Source organism: Gymnodraco acuticeps, unplaced genomic scaffold (genome assembly GCF_902827175.1).
Source record: "Gymnodraco acuticeps unplaced genomic scaffold, fGymAcu1.1, whole genome shotgun sequence".
NCBI lineage: Eukaryota > Metazoa > Chordata > Actinopteri > Perciformes > Bathydraconidae > Gymnodraco > Gymnodraco acuticeps.
The window spans coordinates 401,660-420,720 of NW_022991995.1; the positions used below are offsets into that span (position 1 = coordinate 401,660).

Sequence of the window (19,061 nt, forward strand, 5' to 3'; positions counted from 1 at the left end):
TATTACGATTGAAATATTATAGGGCTACTGTTATGGAAATAATTATCATAAGACGCCAATTTGTAACATGCAGGACAAACCTTGATGTCTGTTTACCTTCTTTAAGGACACAGGCGGCTTAGCCAATAATGTTATTGTTCCCATTCTGTGACCGGTCAATACTGGGATACAGATGGTCTGTGTTGTGGGTACACTGGGGACACTTCCTTCTCTGTATTTGTGGACTCCAAGGTAAAATCTTCGAGGTCATAAGTGTCCGACGCAAGTAGCTCTGTGTTCCCACACTGTTTAGGCTATCTTCTCAAATATGTTGTTTACTCTCTGCGAAACCAGTTAGATGGGCTGGCAAGAGAGAGGCTCTCCAGAATTGACGTGGCAACTCTACCGTGGAGTCAGAACCTCTGACTCTTGGATTTGTGATGTGAATACTCTGGTACCAACTCCAAATAAATCACAGTGGTTTGACATCAAAGCTCCGACTCTTCCCGTGTCTCCTTCCTGAGTCGGTGACTCCACGGCATGCTACACAGAAGTTTCCTCTACAGCTACTATAGCTAGTAAAATGGCACTACAGAAAAGACTATAGTAATACGATAGCTGCTGAAAAATACTATAGAACTCTACAAACTTACTATAGGATACTATACAACTCTTATAGTAAACTATAGTAATACTATAGTTCATTTTCGTAAGGGCAGCTGGCACGGAGCCGTTATTACGTGTCAGCTGTCGTTGATATTATAGCTTTTTTAACTGTCAACCAACTCCCTCTCAGAGGTGACTCGATGCACTCCACAGCATGTCCGAGTGCAGTGCATAGAAACATAAACCATGCCCAAGGCGGGCTAAACAGTTCAACGTCTCCGTCTCTACTATTTCTCTCCGAGTGCAGCGATGAGGAAGCTGCCATCCGTAACCAGTGTGCCTTGCTCGTGATTTACCAGTGTCTGTGCTGCCACGCACACAATGTTTAAAAGTGGTTGCTATGTTGCCCTTTATTTGTATATGTTTGCGATAAGTGTGCGTCTTTATGCAATGCTGTTGGCCTTGCTGTTTGATATTGTGCCGCAGGCCCGCAGCACGTGACGGTGTTGTTGTGTGCCCTCCCATGAAAATCATATGCCCTCCCTTTAGATTTGTTCTGGCGCCGGGTCTGAGCTGAATGCTGTTGTAATGGTACATTCAGAGGGTGTGACAAACATTGAGACTCCTGTGACAAGCTGGTTGATGGAAAATGAGTTAATTTTAATACAATTAGTTATGAGAAACATTAATAAGACAAGATATGAGCCAGTTGAGATGTTGCACATGGGTGTCAGAACTTGGACACAGCTTACATTGCCTCTTATATGTAGACGAATGCTGTTGTAATGTTACATTCCTAGTGTGAGAAACATGACAATAAATGTATTTTGTGAACTTGTGTACCTGTTTTACTTTAAGAAAGCCAGGCGAATACCTGTCGGACTATGGTTATTGGATAACATCTGTCCAGTTGGACGGAAGTGGGCTAAAATAGCATTTATTTAATCAGATAACAGATATGTGAACATCAACAAATAAATTAGTGAGTTGACACGTAAACCATGGTTTGTGAACTTCAATTAATATAGAATTTTAATGTTGTGTGTTTTTCTGCGCATATGTATCCCAGTTCACAAAGGGTAAACAACACACAAGTTCCAGGACAATCGTTACAGAGTTTTCAATACAGAAGTGATTTAGCCAATCAGAATGCAGATCCTGCAGCCCCGGAGGCAGGCTTTACTGCACTCGCAATGTGACAGTGAAGGGAGAGTTCTGCTTCTGAAGATAATAACTAAGATAAAACCGTAATAACTCAATATAATGTTTTCAGCCCTAAACGGCAACACTTTGTAGTTGTAGTTAGGTGTGTGTGTGAGTGTGAGAGAGGGCCTGCTCACGGAAAGCTGGTTGCTGACACAGAAGGACTCCCGGATAGGTGAATTGTGGTAAAGAAATAAAAAATAGAGAAAGTGCATCTCTGTCAGCAGAGCTTCTGTCAGTCAGAGGGTTAGGTAAAGGTTGAGATAGTTATCATGTGAGGAGAATTAACTAAAATACAATACATAGCAATGTTTAAACCAACCTTAGTCATGGGTTTGTTTTAAATACAAACGTTTACATATTCCTCACAAGCCACATTTTTAAGGATTGTTCAAGGCAATTCATTCCAGAATGTTCACTTAGTTCAAAGAAGCAACATGCATAGTAAGATAACAACTTTTTTTCACATTATTTGAAGTGAGAGGTTGTGTGTGAGAGTGCACACAATGTTATTGGTTGACGATAACTGGCCTCTGGTCTTAATACTGGTAGGAGAGGTTAAGTACATTTCAGTCAATATCATGGTGTGTGACATTAACAAGAATTCTGACTGAGCAGAGGTATGTGTGTCTGTGATGGAGGGTGTGTCCTAGTGTGTGGGTCAATTATTGTAATGTTTAGATGTTCATGTTCTATGTGTGAGAGAGAGTGGCACACAGAGGAAGAGACTGAGGGAGCACACAGAAAGGAGAGAGAGAGGTGGGGGGGACATACACCCAGCATGTGTATGATGTGGCTCTTTGCAGTAACGCAGGGAAATTATTGGCTCTCAACCTCTAACTGGTTGGCCACCCCTGCTGTACACCCTAGTGTCCTTCAGGGTAGGGTGGGGGAGATAAGCGCTGTACCCCAGCATCCTTTCCTCAAGGAGGGGGTAGGGTGGGGGAGAGAGGCGCTGTGCTCCAGCGTCCTTTCCTCAAGGTGGGGGTAGGGTGTGTGTGATGTCCTCATCAGGGTCTTCCTCACCGTCATCACTGATGTCACTGTCTTGGTCATGGTTCTCCACAGAGTCATCAGGCCATTGAGGGGCATTTGGTCCGATTGCCAGGCTGTAGGCCGAAGAAAGATGCTGGATGTGTGTGTCCACGTCAGCAAGTATTTTCTTTAGAAGACTAGCTAATCCATCTCTCCCCTTCTTGAGTCATGTCTAGGGCAGAACATAGAGAATAGAATAGTGAAAAGGCATCTCATTTTTGTTACTAGTACACACTGTGGATGTTAAGTAGTATTTGGGTATGGTATCATGGAATTTACCACTATGTCCTCCACATGACACATGTTGCATCTGCATCCTGATCTTGTCAGCCTGACTTCTCAGATAAAGGCAGTGCTGCCTCATCTCCCTTACAATTATGGCCCTCTCCTCCACAAGTCTCCTTTTGCCCATGTAGGCATCGAAGACTTTTTTTTGGGCCAAAATGGACACCGATTCTGAAGAGAGAGGAACAGCAAGCATACCATTACCGACCAAGACATGCACCAGTAGGATAAGTGACCGGTCATAGTCCATTGACTGGGAAGCTGGTGTTATAGGTCTTGCTTAGTGCCAGAAAATAAACATATTATATAAACACAAACAAGAGAAGCTCTTACCATCACTTTGCACTTCCCATGGCCATATTAGACTGTCTGTTGTTTGCTGTTCAGCAGACAGTCTTCTCTCCACCTCTTCTTCTTGGATTTCTGTTTCAGGAGGCTGTCCGGTGTTGTACTGGCGTATTGCCGCTAAGAGTTTGGTCTTTTCCTGCCTTAACCTTTTGCGACGCAACTGCCGAATCTTATTGCTGTCTATATGACGTAATTGTAAAAAACATTACAGAAACGATGTTCAATGGAATTTTTTAATTACATGACTGCAACTGAATAATAATAACTTACCAGTCTGTCTATAGAGGAAAGCTTTCTTTTGGCACAGCCCTAGAAATAGCTTCTCAATCTGGAGAGACTGATTGTCGCCTGATGTGTTGTCTTGGGTAAATAACAAGAAACACAGTTTGAGAACAAAGAAAACATTGGTGTTAATACTATACGTTAAATAACAATGTTATATTATCAAGTTAGGAAACAGCATACCGTTTGTTGCCCAGTCTCTAACATCATTAACCCATTGTTGGACTTTGTCCTCAGGGCATCCAAGCTCTTCGCAGGTGTCCTTCATTTTTTGAGTCTCACCCTCCAACATTGTGATTGTCTGTTGTAAAAAAGATGTTGCAGATACAGACGTATTTTCAAGATTTTCACCCAAATTTCCATAACTTTTCATGTCTTGAAAACAGTAATTAATCATTCAAACTTTTCCAGACCTGCGCAAACACTTAGTATCCAACACTTTACCAGCTTGGACAATTATTAGTTTGTGACAGGTTTGCACATTAGCCTTACAAATCTAATCTTGTCATGCCTATGCTTACATGGCCAATTACCTTGACATATCTCTTGGCCAACACCACATGAAGGTTTTCCTGCTTCCGTCTGTTCCATCCCATTGCATGGACAGTCAACATGTCATTGCGAGCTGTTTTTAAAAGTAAAATTGACAAGCAGATAATATAACTTGGGTATTTGGAAATCAACTCTAGTTCTGTTGAAACAGACTACATCAAAGACAAAGATAAAGTAAAGTAAGAGATGGATAATAACTTCAAGACAGAATTTTGTTGGTCTAGTGATAAGAGGACATACCTGATTTTGTCATGTACTTAGTTGTGATGGCACAACGTGACAGAAAGCTGTTCACCATCTCCACTTCTTCCCCGGCCGTCGAACCAGCACCCTCCAAATTTCTCCCACTCCACACAATCTAACAAGTACACATATATTATATGTCATAGATTAATTTAAAAAAAATCTTACAATCACAATAATATAAGAGTGGGCCGACCTCACACTTTGTGGAATGGGCCTTGGCATGCATGACCGAGAGAAACGGTTGCATGCTCAGCAAAGGTCGCAGTTCTGGCATTGTCTTTGATGTTGAGAGCTTTCAGTAGCACTCCATGTCTTCATACAGCCACCTCTAACCCCTCTTCATCAAGCCTGCTGGCTCTTCTTGCTGTCTCTCGAGCAGCTGACCACTGGCTGGTACCACATGTACCTTTTCCTGGGGTCTATAATTAAAGACATTTTAATGTTACACTCTCAAAACAAGTAAAGGCTAGAAAAATGATAGGAAAAAAAATGCTGTGCTTACACATTTTACATTTGTTCTGACTTTGTCAACAAAGTCTGTGACAGCCGAGTCTTCCATGATGAACGGGCCTTTAAAAAGTGGTTCACCTAAATTAAAAAATAAATATTCAACTCATTATTATCATCATTGATAGACTACTTCTTAAATTCAATTGACATACAAAAAAGATGTACCTCTGTGACAGTCGGAAACGGTACTGTTTCCTATCCACTGACACAGCCAACATTTTGGGAGAACAAGCTGGGCATGAGAAGAGTTCCTCAGATGTCATTTTCTGGCACTCGTACTGGCAGGCCATATACTCCAGAAAGCTTCTTTGGAAGACATCTCCATGGATTTTTCCTGTCTGGAAGTTTGAGAAGCAAAATTGTTACCTTACACATGTCAGAATAATACGAGGAAACAGGAAGACTTTCACAGTGGCAAGAGGGGGGCTATTAGGAGTATCCCTAACACACGATATCCTGAAAAGTGAAGGTCAGGTTAGGATTGGCAGATGCTGGAAGAGAAGGAACATTATTTCAGCTTTTGTCATATGCACCATGACTCTATACAGTACAATACAGAATCCCATTTTTTCCCACAGAAGAGCACAATGTTTTTCATCATACAAATTGTGTTCTTCAGTAAAGAACAAAAGTTGGATTATGATATGTTTGATCTTACAGTATGTCCTACATCTACCAGTGCTAGGTTTTTAGCTCTAATGTAACACTAGTTAAACTACTTTCAGTAACATTGTAAGCTTTTCAATTTAGTTATTTTGACATAAACATATTTCCAATCAACATATTTCATCTACACAAAATAAAATGCATCCTTTCACAATGCCCTCTACTTATGCAATACTTAGTGAAAGTCATCTTACCCTCCCATAATGCTGTGTCCTCCGTTCCAGCATCTGTAAAAAGGCCTGTCTGGACAAACCTGGTGCCACAGTCTTCAGGTCCTCAAAAGATTTGAAGACATCCGTGGAATATAACGTGTCTCCGTTCACAGAAGCTGGCCAGTAACCGCTTCTAATGAGGTCTCCCCAATCAGGTGTCCATTCGTAATGGCATGTGTTGCACACCCTCTTGGGGAGATGCAAATCATAACGCCCTAATAACAAACACAGTTTAGTAAAAACAATCGCATTCATTACCTGTATTAGGGTGACAAAAAGAACAGTTAAAATCATACCATTAATGCAGACGAAAATGACAGGCCTGCCTATAGACTCTGTAACACATTCAGGGTTACACGAGTGTGAATGCCTACCAGTGGGCAGAAGACGATCTGTGAAGAGAGGTTAAAAATATGTCTTAAACTACCAGCACATTAGGAAAGTTATAAAATAACCACTTTGGGCTAAATTGTGTTAAGTGAAATACCTTGGTGTCTCAAAGTGAACATGTAATTTGTCTTGACTAGTGACATTGTTGGGGGAATACATTTGAAATATCCTTCATTGAAGGACTCCCTGTTATGAAGGGTGTGTATGCTGTGTTTAGAAATGTCACAGTCATGACAGTGTGCAAAAAAGTACACGTCCCACCGTCCGGGACGTGTTATTTACAATATCGGACAAGTAGATCTTTCAATTGACTTGTCCGGCGGACAAGTGACGTTTTTCGCCCCGATTTATTGATACATTCAGTTTACAAAAGGCAGAACTCATTCGCAAATTGTCCGTGTCCGCCATTGTCCGTTTAGAAATAGTTTCGGTTCTGCTTGTTGATTCCTAAGGAAATGCATCTCAACGCTTTCTGTACAGTTAGACGGGGCGGGGCGCGGCGGGGCGGGACGGGACGGGACGTGTAGCACAGTGGCAGGGTTGGGAAGCAAAACTCGGTTCCGAGTAGGAACAAATAACAATTGTCCGGTACCGGGATTAATGAGAGTTGTGAGGACAGGAGGCGAGGCCGAGCCCCGCGGACTGCAGCTCTCTCTCTCTCTATGCTCTGTATCAGCTGATCGCTGCACGGTGCAGCTCAGCGTCTGTCTGTCTCTCTTTCTACACACAGCGGATCCGCTGCCCGTTTAACAGCCTCATCTTTGTCAAACTTTCTTATGTTCTTTCTCTAACACGTAATGAAGGTTATTAAGCGTTTTAGCTCCTGTGTTGTTAATATGGACCGCCATTTCCTTTATGAAGTAAAGCAGCCTCCCTGTCTGTGTCCTCGCGCTGTCCTCACATCCCCGGACCCCCAGACTCGGAGGAGCACAGGGATGTCAGTATTGTTTATGAAGCAGGGTATAGAAAGTACATTATTGAAATGAAAATACTATTTATTTACTTTTACAAACAGTGAGCAGCTGGGCAGCTGCAGCATGTGTATTGCAGGACATGTGTAAGCGTGCAAGCGTCTTTGAGTTGTAGAAAAGTGCTAGGCCTATAGGCTATAAATATAATGTATTATTATTATTAGGTTATGTCCTGTGTGGTTGGACTCTGTCTCACAGGCAGGTTGCAGTGTAACATCAGAGGAGACTGGGCCAATTGTACATTCTCAAACTGCACCACTTAGAACTAACTAAACAATGCAGAGATTATTTTTATATAATTTGTATTCAATAACCGTAAGAAATTCAACAGTATGAAGTGATTTGTAAATAGGAATACAGATTTGACTTAATGTTTTCATAAATATATTTTTCTCCCAGTTTGACCCTCTCAAAGAACCGCAATCGAGAACCGAAAATAACCGGAATCGAAAAGCAGAACCGGAATCGTTAAAATCCAAACGATACCCAACCCTATGTGTGATGCAGTAAAAACTTACCGCTCACTTACGTTAGCGGTGTCGTAAAAACCGTGGGAAAATGTAAAATACGATGACGAAGAAGAAGATTCCAGTGGCCCCAATTTTTGTCCATTCTGGACAAGTGAAAAATGTATTCGGACAAGTAAATTGCCAAACTCACTTGTCCATGGACAAGTACTCTCTAAAAACTTTTTCTCACACTGCATGACACAACCATTCAAGGGGCATGCATTCTCTGCAGCGAAGGACCACAGGAGCGGAGCAATGTGAGCATCTCCTTTCCGGTACCATAGTTGAAGACAGCAAGCTGTCCAAGTGATGGGACCTTGCCTTTTGCCACTCCAATTGGGCAGCACTTTGGCGCAGGCACCATGAGGAAGAGGTTGATGGTTGATCAACCAAAAGCTCCTGCAATTGCTGAATCTCATCTTCTGGAAACAAACAAAAAAGAAAATGTTCAGCATCACAACAGCGTACTCATATTGCATCACGTATTCGTTTGATGTTATGTTGACACATTTCCTAACTTTCAATGATAGTAAATGTCATCCTACCAAAAAGCTGAGGGGGTACTGCAGAGGTTGCTCCAGCTGGTTCCACAGTCACTGGACTGTTAATGGCAACAGTTCTGGCTGAAAAATAATAATTATAATAATAGATATATTGATAACAGATAATAATTACAGAGAACAGGAGGCAATCGCAGGCAAATGTTATAAATTAAAATAGTTCTAACAGTTCTAACCAACTCTAACTATTTATTACAATGGCCTATTTTTATACGTACGACGGAATAACAGATATTTGTTCAATACCTCTCTAAGCTGAAACATGCTGTACCAATCATGTTGCGAACAATCAAAACAAAAATGATATGTTAATCATGAATACCTGTATACATGCACAAACCTTTAGTACGTCGGCAGGTTGCCCCACTTCTGTCCCTCCTTTTTAGAGGACGCCCCTGAACATCTTTGCCTACCCAGCGGATTCTGCACCAGCTAGATGCTGCTCTGGCCCTGTCTTCTTCCTCCTTCAATAAAGTAGTCATGCATACCACAACAAGCTGCTTTTCATTCCCAGTGTATTCCTATTCACTTACAAGCATTACAAAATTACAAGCACATAATCAATCAACCTAATCAGTACAATTGAAATAAAAAAATGTACCTTCAGTTGTTTACAAAGTAAATCGGCAAGGAAAATGGCGTCTTTTAGCTGTTCCTCACCTTGTTTAGCAGCCATTTCAGGAACTAGAAATCAAAACACACAAAGGACAGGTGTGTGTGTGTGTGTGTGTGTGTGTGTGTGTGTGTGTGTGTGTGTGTGTGTGTGTGTGTGTGTGTGTGTGTGTGTTTGCGTGCATATAAATACAAAAGAGAAAGTGGTAAAGAGACAGAGATGAAGATGGTAAAAATGGGAGAAGACAGGAAGAAATGTAGGGAATATAGCTCTGAGGAGGGAGAAGAGAAGAAATTGAAAAAGGCTCTTAAAAGTGCTGTTTGATATTTATTTGGTTTGGTATCTGTTGAAGGAAAAAAATACAGTGAACCCTTTAGAATGCATGACAATTTACAATCTCACATATCATCAACAAGCTTTAACATTGGGGTAATTTACGAGTTAAAGCACTAATCAATCAGGGGCGGACTGGAACAAGGACAGCTCTGAACGTTTTGTCCTAAATAGGACCACAACAGTCTGAAGATGGTTGTCATGACATTTCTTCACAATACTATTAGTTGCCACTGTATGCAAGTATGACAGCCACAATAGGCATTTTTCCAAGATTTGTATATACAGTGCCAAAAGTATTTAACTCAACATTTTCTTACATTCACTTTTTTTCCAACACAGCATTTACATTGTTAGCAGTTATGTTTTGGTGTACTTCTAAAAAGGTAATTATTCTAAAGGTTCTTATTATACATCCATGGTCTGTAGTTCGTTTATAGCATAACGTTAGCATTTTGCGTCTGGCCATTAGATTTATGATTCGAAAAGTATAAAAGTAGGGTAGATATGTGGAGATTATCCGGCTGAACAAAACGTGCATTTATCAAGCAGGTTCGTTTTCCACAGATCTTATTTCGAGCTATTTTCCAAAATCCTATGGAGAAATCCCATTGACTCTGAGACGAGGGAACTAATAGTTGTAAAATGCGAACTCACTTCCGGGTTATAGGACTCATCACTGCACTATATCTCCGGTCAAGTAAAGCTAATATGTGTTTAGCTAGCTCGTGCTTTAAAAAGATATGTAACTACAACTGATTTACTTGCAATAAACATTACAAATATTGGAGGCATGCGGTGCAGCACATTACCTGCTTGGCGAAGTCAGACAGAGAGGAGGTTGTAGCGGATGTCCGGTGCGTTCATGGTCATCGGATAGTAATCGGTAGCATGGTGTTCACTTACTACGCGACCGCACAACGTAACGTACAGTAATTCCACAACCACATAAATGGATTAACATCGATGTAGCTGGGGTAACACAAATAAATAAATAAATGAATGAATCTACTGGTTTCATAATTTGAACCAAAAGTGGTGCATTTTGCACTATTTTTTATTTATCTTTATTTATTTTCTTATTATGTCCTATTTATATTATGTTGCACTGTTGGAGGAGCTCGGGATCTAAGATTTGAAATGCCAAAATTACACTGTTGATTGATTGATTGAAAAGTGTATTAACAGCTTGTATATTGGGTACAGTACAGTACAGCTCAAAACATACAATTGTTAAGGGGATGCAGACCAGAGAAAGACTTTCGTCTTGTTTACATCAGGGTCCCCCATTTACTGTAGCTAGCATCTGATAACAAAAACCCTTGACCCTTGAACCTTGAACCTTAGTGGTGTTTATTTTTCACGGAGTTCAGTTGCTAAGAGATCACACAACGTCACGTCCGGTATTTCCACAACAACACAAATGGATTAACATCGTAGCCTTTGTTTCTGCTGAAAGAGGTCTCGACCAGCTAGAGCCACAAGAAAATCGGCGAAATCGAGTGCGAGGATTACAAAATAAATTAAAAACATCTAATTTTTACAATAAAAACCGACCAATAGGCGCGGTCAGAGCCGTATAATAGAAGAGTTATGACAACGGAAGTCCAAAAACGGTTATCGTCACGTGGTTCATGTAGACGAGGATCGTTCCCAGAAGTTCATGGCGGGCAATGTGAACGCATTGATAACAGGAGATAGAACTACGATTTTTGGTAATTATTAGTGAATAAAGGTTTTGATTTGCAATATTTATACAACAAATCGATATGTGTATGTATTTACATCAATATGTTTTAAAAAATAAAATAGAATTTGCTAATATTAAGTGATAATATTAGGATTAGTGTGAACAACTAGTTTACATGTTAGGCTAACAGTGCCTTGGTTAAAGAGCCTGTTGCTGTTTATTTATAGCTTTGAATTCTTTAAAACCAATATTATCTTCTTAAACTTGTATGGTAGTCAGGAGCATCACTTTCTAATGTTTATTGATACATTTAGAGGGAGGGGATCTAAAGTAATGCTTTAAAATTCAGATTAGATTAATGTCTACCATTTTCTTAAATTCATGGTAGTTTCAGTAACCATGGTAATTGAGGACACAAGTTATCTAAATGACTAATGTCATCTTTATGGCTTTCAGAAAGGACAGGAGACCGACAGCTGACTATCAAAGGACTAGCAGCAGCAGCATGATGATGATGATGTTAAATGTGTTGTTTTAGGAACATCCATTGCAAATACATGGAATTCAATAAACATTGAAAAGCATATCATGCAGTTTGTCTGTGCCTTTTCCTCCGTGTTGTCCTGGTTTGCTGTGCTGCCTCCCAGTCGCCACCATGGTTTGCTGTGCTGCCTCCTAGTCGCCACCATGGTTTGCTGTGCTGCCTCCTAGTCGCCACCATGGTTTGCTGTGCTGCCTGGGGATGCTCAAATCGCTCCGAGAAAGGAGTACGAATGTACGGCTTCCCCACTGACACAGAGCGGAGGAAAAAATGGCTGGCTCAAGTCAGCAGGAGCAATTTCACGACCAACAGCAAAAAAATATGTGAGGTAATTATATACAAACACTGCATTTGCACTTTTTCACAAAACGAAAACCACACCATTGGGAAAGCTTAATGTTTTGTTTAATACAAAAAAACAGGGAAAGGCTTGAAAAACACAGAGTTGAGACTCAGGGTGCAGGGTGAGGGTCTCAGTGCAGGTATTCAGGCTCCATTGAATCCCCCTCTGGTTCTTGTGCTGAAAGAGGGATAAACAGACAGGAGAAAGGGTTATACACACCTATATAGCACACCTATTGGATGGGAAATTGCCTTGGGGAGATAAGGTGTGGTCTTTGTTCCCAACTGAAGTTATGGAACTTTATTATTTGTGAATTTAATAAAGTATGACAAATGGCATCAGTAACAGATGTGATATGAATTTCTATAAAGTTGTCTCACATTCTTGGTCATATTGTATATACAGTATGTAATGAGTATAACATGTCCAGTAAGTATAAAGTGTTTCCTAATACTGTGTATTCAACCACTATGGAATATGTATGTGGGCAGACAAGATTCAGACACAGTTGTTCTGTGTGTGAAGTAACCTCAAGTCACTCCGCAGGCACATTTTGATGCAGACCAGTTTGTCAAGACAAAAAAGGGCAAGACTAGGCTGAGAGCAGAGGCTATACCCACCATCTTCGTGCATCGCCCTGTGGTCAAAAAGAGAAGGGCCCCTGCACCACGATTCACCCCGGGACCTGTATCTACAAAGCCCATAGCTCATGATCACAGCTATAGTGTGAAAGGTGACACAGGTATAATAAGTATGAACTCTTAGTAACAAAAGTAATATTTCTTATTTTTAAGTGGTATAATATTTTAAATGTTCGAACATTTACAGTGCCATGTCTTCTACTTACATTAGTCTCAAAGATTGAGGGAAGAAGGGATGAGGAGACTGAGAGAAAGGAAAGTGAGGGTGAAGAAAGAGAGGACATGGCTAGTGAGGAGAGACAGGGAGGGCGGACACCACCCACTTTGCCAGCAGCCAGTCAGCATACGAGGGAACCAGCAGCCAGTCAGCATACGAGGGAACCAGCAGCCATTCAAACAGATCTATTACAACAATTAAAGAGAAAATTAAAGAGCCAAGAAGGAATCACCAAAAAAGCAAAGGCTGCACTAAGAAAAATCAGGAAGGAAAATGCAGCTCTCAAGAAAACAATGAAAATTAGGGACAAGAAATATAAGAAAACGTTTTCAAAAGACCAACTGAAGGCATTAGGCAGACTCACCACAAAGGGGATGAAATGGAGCAATGAGACAATTAAGAAGGCTTTAAAAATTCGCTTTGCGAGCGGACCAACGGGTTACAAAACTCTGCAGGAATTGAAGATTCCCCTTCCAGGAATAAGGACACTGCAAAGAAGGATGCAATGTGTTACGTTTGAGCCTGGTGTGTTGACAGAGGTCTTTGATTTCCTAAAATTGAAGGCAGATAAATTGACAGACCTTGAAAGGGAGTGTGTGTTGACCTTGGATGAAATGGCAATCACACCAAGTGTGGAGTTAGACATGATTACAGGCAAACTGTACGGTGATGTGACTTTACCAGGTCACACAGGGGTGGCAACACATGCTTGTGTGTTTATGTTGGCTGGAAACACAACACGGTGGAAGCAAGTAGTGGCATATCATTACGACATTACGAAACCAATGGAGCAGAGTACAGGCCAATCATTATTGATATAATACAGAGGGCAGCATCCATAGGGCTACATGTGCTTGATGTCACCACCGACATGGGTAGCCCTAACCGAGCCATGTGGAAATCCTTTGGGGTGGACCAAAATAAAACATCGGTGCCACATCCAGCAAAACCAGACAGGCAGCTCTATTTCATGCCCGATGTCCCACATCTGGTAAAACATTTAAAAAGTGCCCTTGTCCCTGGGCAGGTCTTCATAATTCCTGAGGATGTTGTTAACAGAGAGAACCTCCCCTCTAACGCGGTTTCTGTGGTCCCCATTAAGGACTTATTGACCTTTCAGGAAGGGATGGCCTTAAAAATAGCTCCCCATCTTTCAGCTGCAGCCATCGAGCCAAGTCACTTTGATAAGATGAAGGTTGGTCTTGCTCTAAATGTGTTCAGTAAGGCTACAAGTGCTGGGCTGAAATACATGGTGCAGCAAGAAAACCGCCCTCTGTCATACCTGACGACAGCGTGGTTCCTGGAGCAGGTTGATCGTTGGTTTGATCTGATGTCATCTCGCCATCCAATTACAGCCCTGAGCAGGCTCAAGATGGAGGAGTACCAAAAGGCCATCACCTTCCTCCAGAACATCGTCCATCTGTTTCGTGGGATAAAGATAGGTCAAAAGGGAGCTTGGAAGCCTGTTCAAACAGGGGTGATAATGGCAACAACATCAATTTTGGCCATACAAGAGGAGATGCTTACACAAGGACACAGGTTTGTGTTAACGTCAAGGTTCACACAAGACTGCCTTGAAAATACATTCAGCTGTGTGAGGTCTAAAAATCCTGTCCCAACTCCAGTGGAATTCCATCATGCACTGAGAATCATATCTGTGGGGCAGTTCCTCACCACCATCAGCTCTGGGAGCTACCAGGAAGACCACAGTAGCTTTTTGGCAGACTTCCTGGACACAGGGGATTATATGGCTCTGGGCGCGGTAGACCATTTGCTTGGCACTTCCGGGTATTTCTCCACTGGTTAACATGGGTTAACAATACCGTGTAGCTGTCACGTTTTGAAAAGACGAAACCGTTACATCTTCACGTCTCCCAGTATGGTAAAGCGTCACATGTGCTGTTGTCAGAAAACACACCTTGCCTGGTATAATAGCTCTGATTCTCTTCTTCTTCTTCTTCTCTTTAATGGTGAATCGCTTCCACTTGGAGCATATATCGCCACCTACTGTTGAGTTATTAAATGTTCATATTAAATCCTTGTCCTCAAACCAGTGCTTTTGAGGAATTTGAAGATCAGCTTGTTTGCTTCATTTCTTGATTTACTTTCATATATTGATTTGAAATCCATGTCCTTGATGTTGAGTTGTTCCAGTGCAGTTTTCAGAAAGAGTCTTTGCCTTGTATATTCCGGGCAGCTAAAAAATACATGCTGTATTGTCTCTGGTTGTTGGCAACCATCACAATTGCCATTTGGATATTTCCCAATCAGATGCAGTGATGAGTTTAATCCAGAGTGTCCCAATTGTATCCTGCTGTTAATGCTCTGTTCTCTTCTACTACTCCCCCAAGTGCTTCCTGTTCCTACTTCCCTTTGTATCTGGTATAAATGTCTTCCTTTGATGTTACTGTCCCATAGTTTTTGCCATTGTTGCTTGATAACCACTTTTGTAACAGATTTGATTCAAACCACATTTTGCCAGTTGATCCACTACTTCATTCCCTCTAATACCCACATGCGCTGGAACCCACACAAATTGAACAACAATTCCCAGATGAACTAACCTAAACATGATGTGTAAAATGTCATGTAAAATATCCTGACGACATTCTGAAGAGAAGTTGTTTATACTCTCCAGAGCTGCACTGGAGTCAGAGCAAATGGCCACTCGCATTGGCTGTATTTCCTCTACCCACTGAAGTGCTAGTGAGATAGCCATCATCTCTACTGTATATACTGCAATGTGATCACTCGTACGCTTTCCCACTTTTACTTTTAATTCAGGAACATAAAATGCACAACTAGTTAGACCATTTTCTGGATTTTTGGATCCATCAGTAAATATTTGTATAAACTGCCCATATTGTTCATGTAGAACAGTGTTCACATAAGCCTGTACATTAATTTTGTTTTTCATTGAATGTAACCGTTTCAATAGTGATAAATCTACTATAGGTTGAGGTAGCAACCATGGAGGAACAGCTGATAACAACACCGTCGGACTAATACTCCATTCTTTAACTTTGAATTCCTTACATATTTCCGAAACACAAACACAAAAACTTTCTTTTTTTATTTTGTTACTTTCCCAACTTGTTTGTACAGTTTGTTTGGTAGGGTGAGTATCTTTATGGCCCTGAAGATTTGCCCAGTAATGAACAATTAACTGTTTTCTCCTCAAAGAAATTGGTATTTCTCCGATCTCTACCTGAAGTGCAGACACTGGTGTAGATCTGACTGCCCCACAGCATATCCTTAGTGCTTGTGCCTGGACTCTATCTAATTTTTGAAGAGAAGAATATGCAGCTGAACCATACACTATTAGTCCGTATTCTATGGCTGATCTTATTAAGGCTGTGTATACGTTCCTCAAAGCAGCTTTATCAGCCCCCCACTTAGTGCCTGCCAAGCACCTCATAACATTTAAAACCCTTTTACATTTATCCACTACTTTATCAATGTGCGTACTCCATGTGACTCTCTCGTCCAACCATATTCCCAGAAATTTAAATGTCTTCACTTTCTTTAGATCTTGTCCATAAAGTTTTAACCTCCTCACTTATCCTTTTCCTCGTAAAAAATAAAGTTTCAGTTTTTTCCACCGACAATCTAAACCCCCATGTCAGAGACCAGCTTTCAATTTCCGTAATGGCTTTCTGAATCTTAGCTACAATATATTTTACATTTCTGCCCCTTTTCCAAATAGCTCCATCATCTGCAAAAAGTGACTTACCAATATCAGATCCTACTTGTGTGTATATATCATTTATCATGATAGAAAACAAAAGAGGACTAATTACACTCCCCTGCGGGGTTCCATTTTCAACGTCATGCCTTCGAGAATATGAATTGCCAACTCGGACTCTGATGGCACGGCCAAACAAAAAATCCATAATCCAATTATATACATTACCTCCCAGACCCATAATGTCCATTTTTATTAATAATCCTTCCTTCCACATCATATCGTAAGCTTTTTCCACGTCAAAGAATACAGCTACAACACACTCCTTATTCGCTTGTGCTTTCCTGACTTCAGACTCCAGGCACAGCAATGGATCTAAAGTACTCCGCCCTCTTCTAAACCCACTCTGATAAGGAGTCATTAGTTCATTTTTCTCAATGTAGTATGTCAGCCTTTCTGTTATCATTCTTTCCATAACTTTACACAAGTGCGATGTCAGAGCTATAGGTCTATAACTGCCTGGACTGGTTGGATCTTTCCCAGGTTTTCTAATAGGAATAATGACAGACTCTTTCCATATTATTGGCAGCTTCCCTTTCTCCCAAATCTTATTGTACATCTCCAGCAGCTTTTCTAATGCAAAATCACTTAATTTGGTCAACATTATATAGCATACATTATCTTTCCCAGGAGCAGTCATTTTACACTTACTTAATGCTCTTCTCACCTCTTGAATAGAAAAAGGTATATTTACAACACTCTGCGACGAATGTCTATCTTCATATACATTAGGATGTTCATCTAACACTTCCTGCCTCCTGATCTTACCTTCTTCTGTCAAATTTTCCGAAGAATGAACTTTGACAAAATTCTTAGCTAGAATTTCTGCCTTCTCCATAGCACCAGTGGCAATTTCCCCTCCATTCTCTAACACTGGCAGGTTACTCTGCTGTCTTATTCCCCTCATCTTCTTAACCATTCCCCATACTTTATCTAATGGTGTAGTTCTCCCAATACTTGAACAGAATCCTCTCCAACACTCCCTTTTTGCTCTTTTAACAATGTTCCTTACCTGAGCCTGTGCCTTTTTATATTCTAATAAATTGTGTAATGAATGTGTCTTTCTTAGCTTTCCAAACAGCCTGATTTTGTTTCGAATTGCATCATTACATTCTTTGTTCCACCACGGTACCATCTTAACACATTTACTAAGTTTACCAGTTTTATTCCCAATAGTTTGATTAGCGCTTTTAATTATATTTGAAGTAAATTGTTCATTTATTTCATCAATACTTCCTGCCATATCAATCTGATCAAATTCTTTATCACACAATTTAGCAAACATCTCCCAATTTGCTTTAGAAAAGGTCCATCTCATGATACCATCTAGCTCAACCACATTACTTATATCAAACTTGATTATAATCGGAAGATGATCACTCCCAATACTGTTATTTGCCAATACTTCCCAACTGCTACCCGAAGCTAATTCACTTGTTACAAGAGTTAGGTCGATCGCAGACTCTGTTCCATCTCTAAAATTGAGTCTTGTACCTTGCCCATTATTTAAACAAACACATTCCTTTGCCTCCATTAAGTCTTCCACCACCTGTCCGTTGTAATCTGTTGATCTCCCTCCCCACATTGTATTATGTGCATTAAAATCACCACACCATATTATTTCCTTTCCTTGGCAAAGACTGTCTAATTCCTCTATTTTGAGTTTATTACATGGATTATAAAAATTCAGGACACTAATTTTCCTTTTATTAATCCAAACTTCTACACCCACTATTTCTAAATCATGACTGTTCTTAAATGTTAGCCTACTATAAGACATTACTTCTCTGATAAAGATTGCACATCCCCCTCCCTGGCCATCATTTCTATCTTGTCTTATAGCAGTATATCCCCCAATTATGAAGTCCAAATTAGTCTTCAGCCATGTTTCTTGAATACAAATAACATCTGGTTTTTCTTTTAACTGATATATAGGTCTTGAATTCTTGTCCATTTGCAATAAGGCTTCTAGCATTCCACTGCAGAATGAGAAAAACCATTCATCTACTCACTAATCTGTGAATCATCATTATTGGGGGCTAGCATATCATGCATCATTTCAACGGTTATATCCTTTATCCACAAAAATTCACCTGCTGCTTCCACTATTGTTTTCAGTCTTGACCTCTTTTTTGTTTGTTGCAAAGCAACATTCACCACTTTTCCAATAAAGGCCACAAATGTGTACTTATTAACAATCAATGCATCCTCTCCTATCACACATTTATGTGAACACTTTGTGGAGCTTTCCTTTGCCTGTGGGAGTTTGGGAAAATCTTTTGAAGAGAATATACTTGTTGCGACTTGGGATTTCCTAGCTATGTTTAGGGAAACCTTTTCTGTTGCTTCAGCATATGAGACTTTATTTTGCACTTTGAATCTCTGCACCTCCTTGGCCTTTTTCTGCACTTCGCAGCCCTGATACGCAGCACTATGTTCCCCACCACAGTTACAACATTTCACCTTAGCACCTGCAGCACAACTACCATATTCATGTTCCCCCGCACATGTTGGACACCTGGGCTTAGTTGCTTTGCACTTGTCTGCCACATGCCCAAACCTTTGGCATTTAAAGCACCGCAGA

At 40.7% G+C, this 19,061-nt stretch overlaps 1 protein-coding gene across 1 annotated transcript; it reads right to left on the reverse strand.

Annotated features, from left to right (window-relative positions):
- Nucleotides 1–1,224: 1,224 nt before the first annotated feature.
- On the reverse strand, nt 1,225–10,124 carry LOC117536385. Its single transcript, XM_034201227.1, has 15 exons — nt 8,695–10,124; nt 8,340–8,417; nt 8,074–8,216; nt 6,221–6,316; nt 5,907–6,139; nt 5,212–5,384; nt 5,039–5,124; nt 4,730–4,955; nt 4,531–4,648; nt 4,272–4,363; nt 3,922–4,039; nt 3,727–3,816; nt 3,442–3,636; nt 3,103–3,279; nt 1,225–2,995 (listed from the first exon to the last, which is right to left on the reverse strand). The coding sequence occupies exons 8-15, from the start codon at nt 4,808–4,810 to the stop codon at nt 2,961–2,963; spliced, it is 906 nt and encodes a 301-aa protein (XP_034057118.1). The 5' UTR covers nt 4,811–4,955; nt 5,039–5,124; nt 5,212–5,384; nt 5,907–6,139; nt 6,221–6,316; nt 8,074–8,216; nt 8,340–8,417; nt 8,695–10,124; the 3' UTR covers nt 1,225–2,960.
- Nucleotides 10,125–19,061: the final 8,937 nt, after the last annotated feature.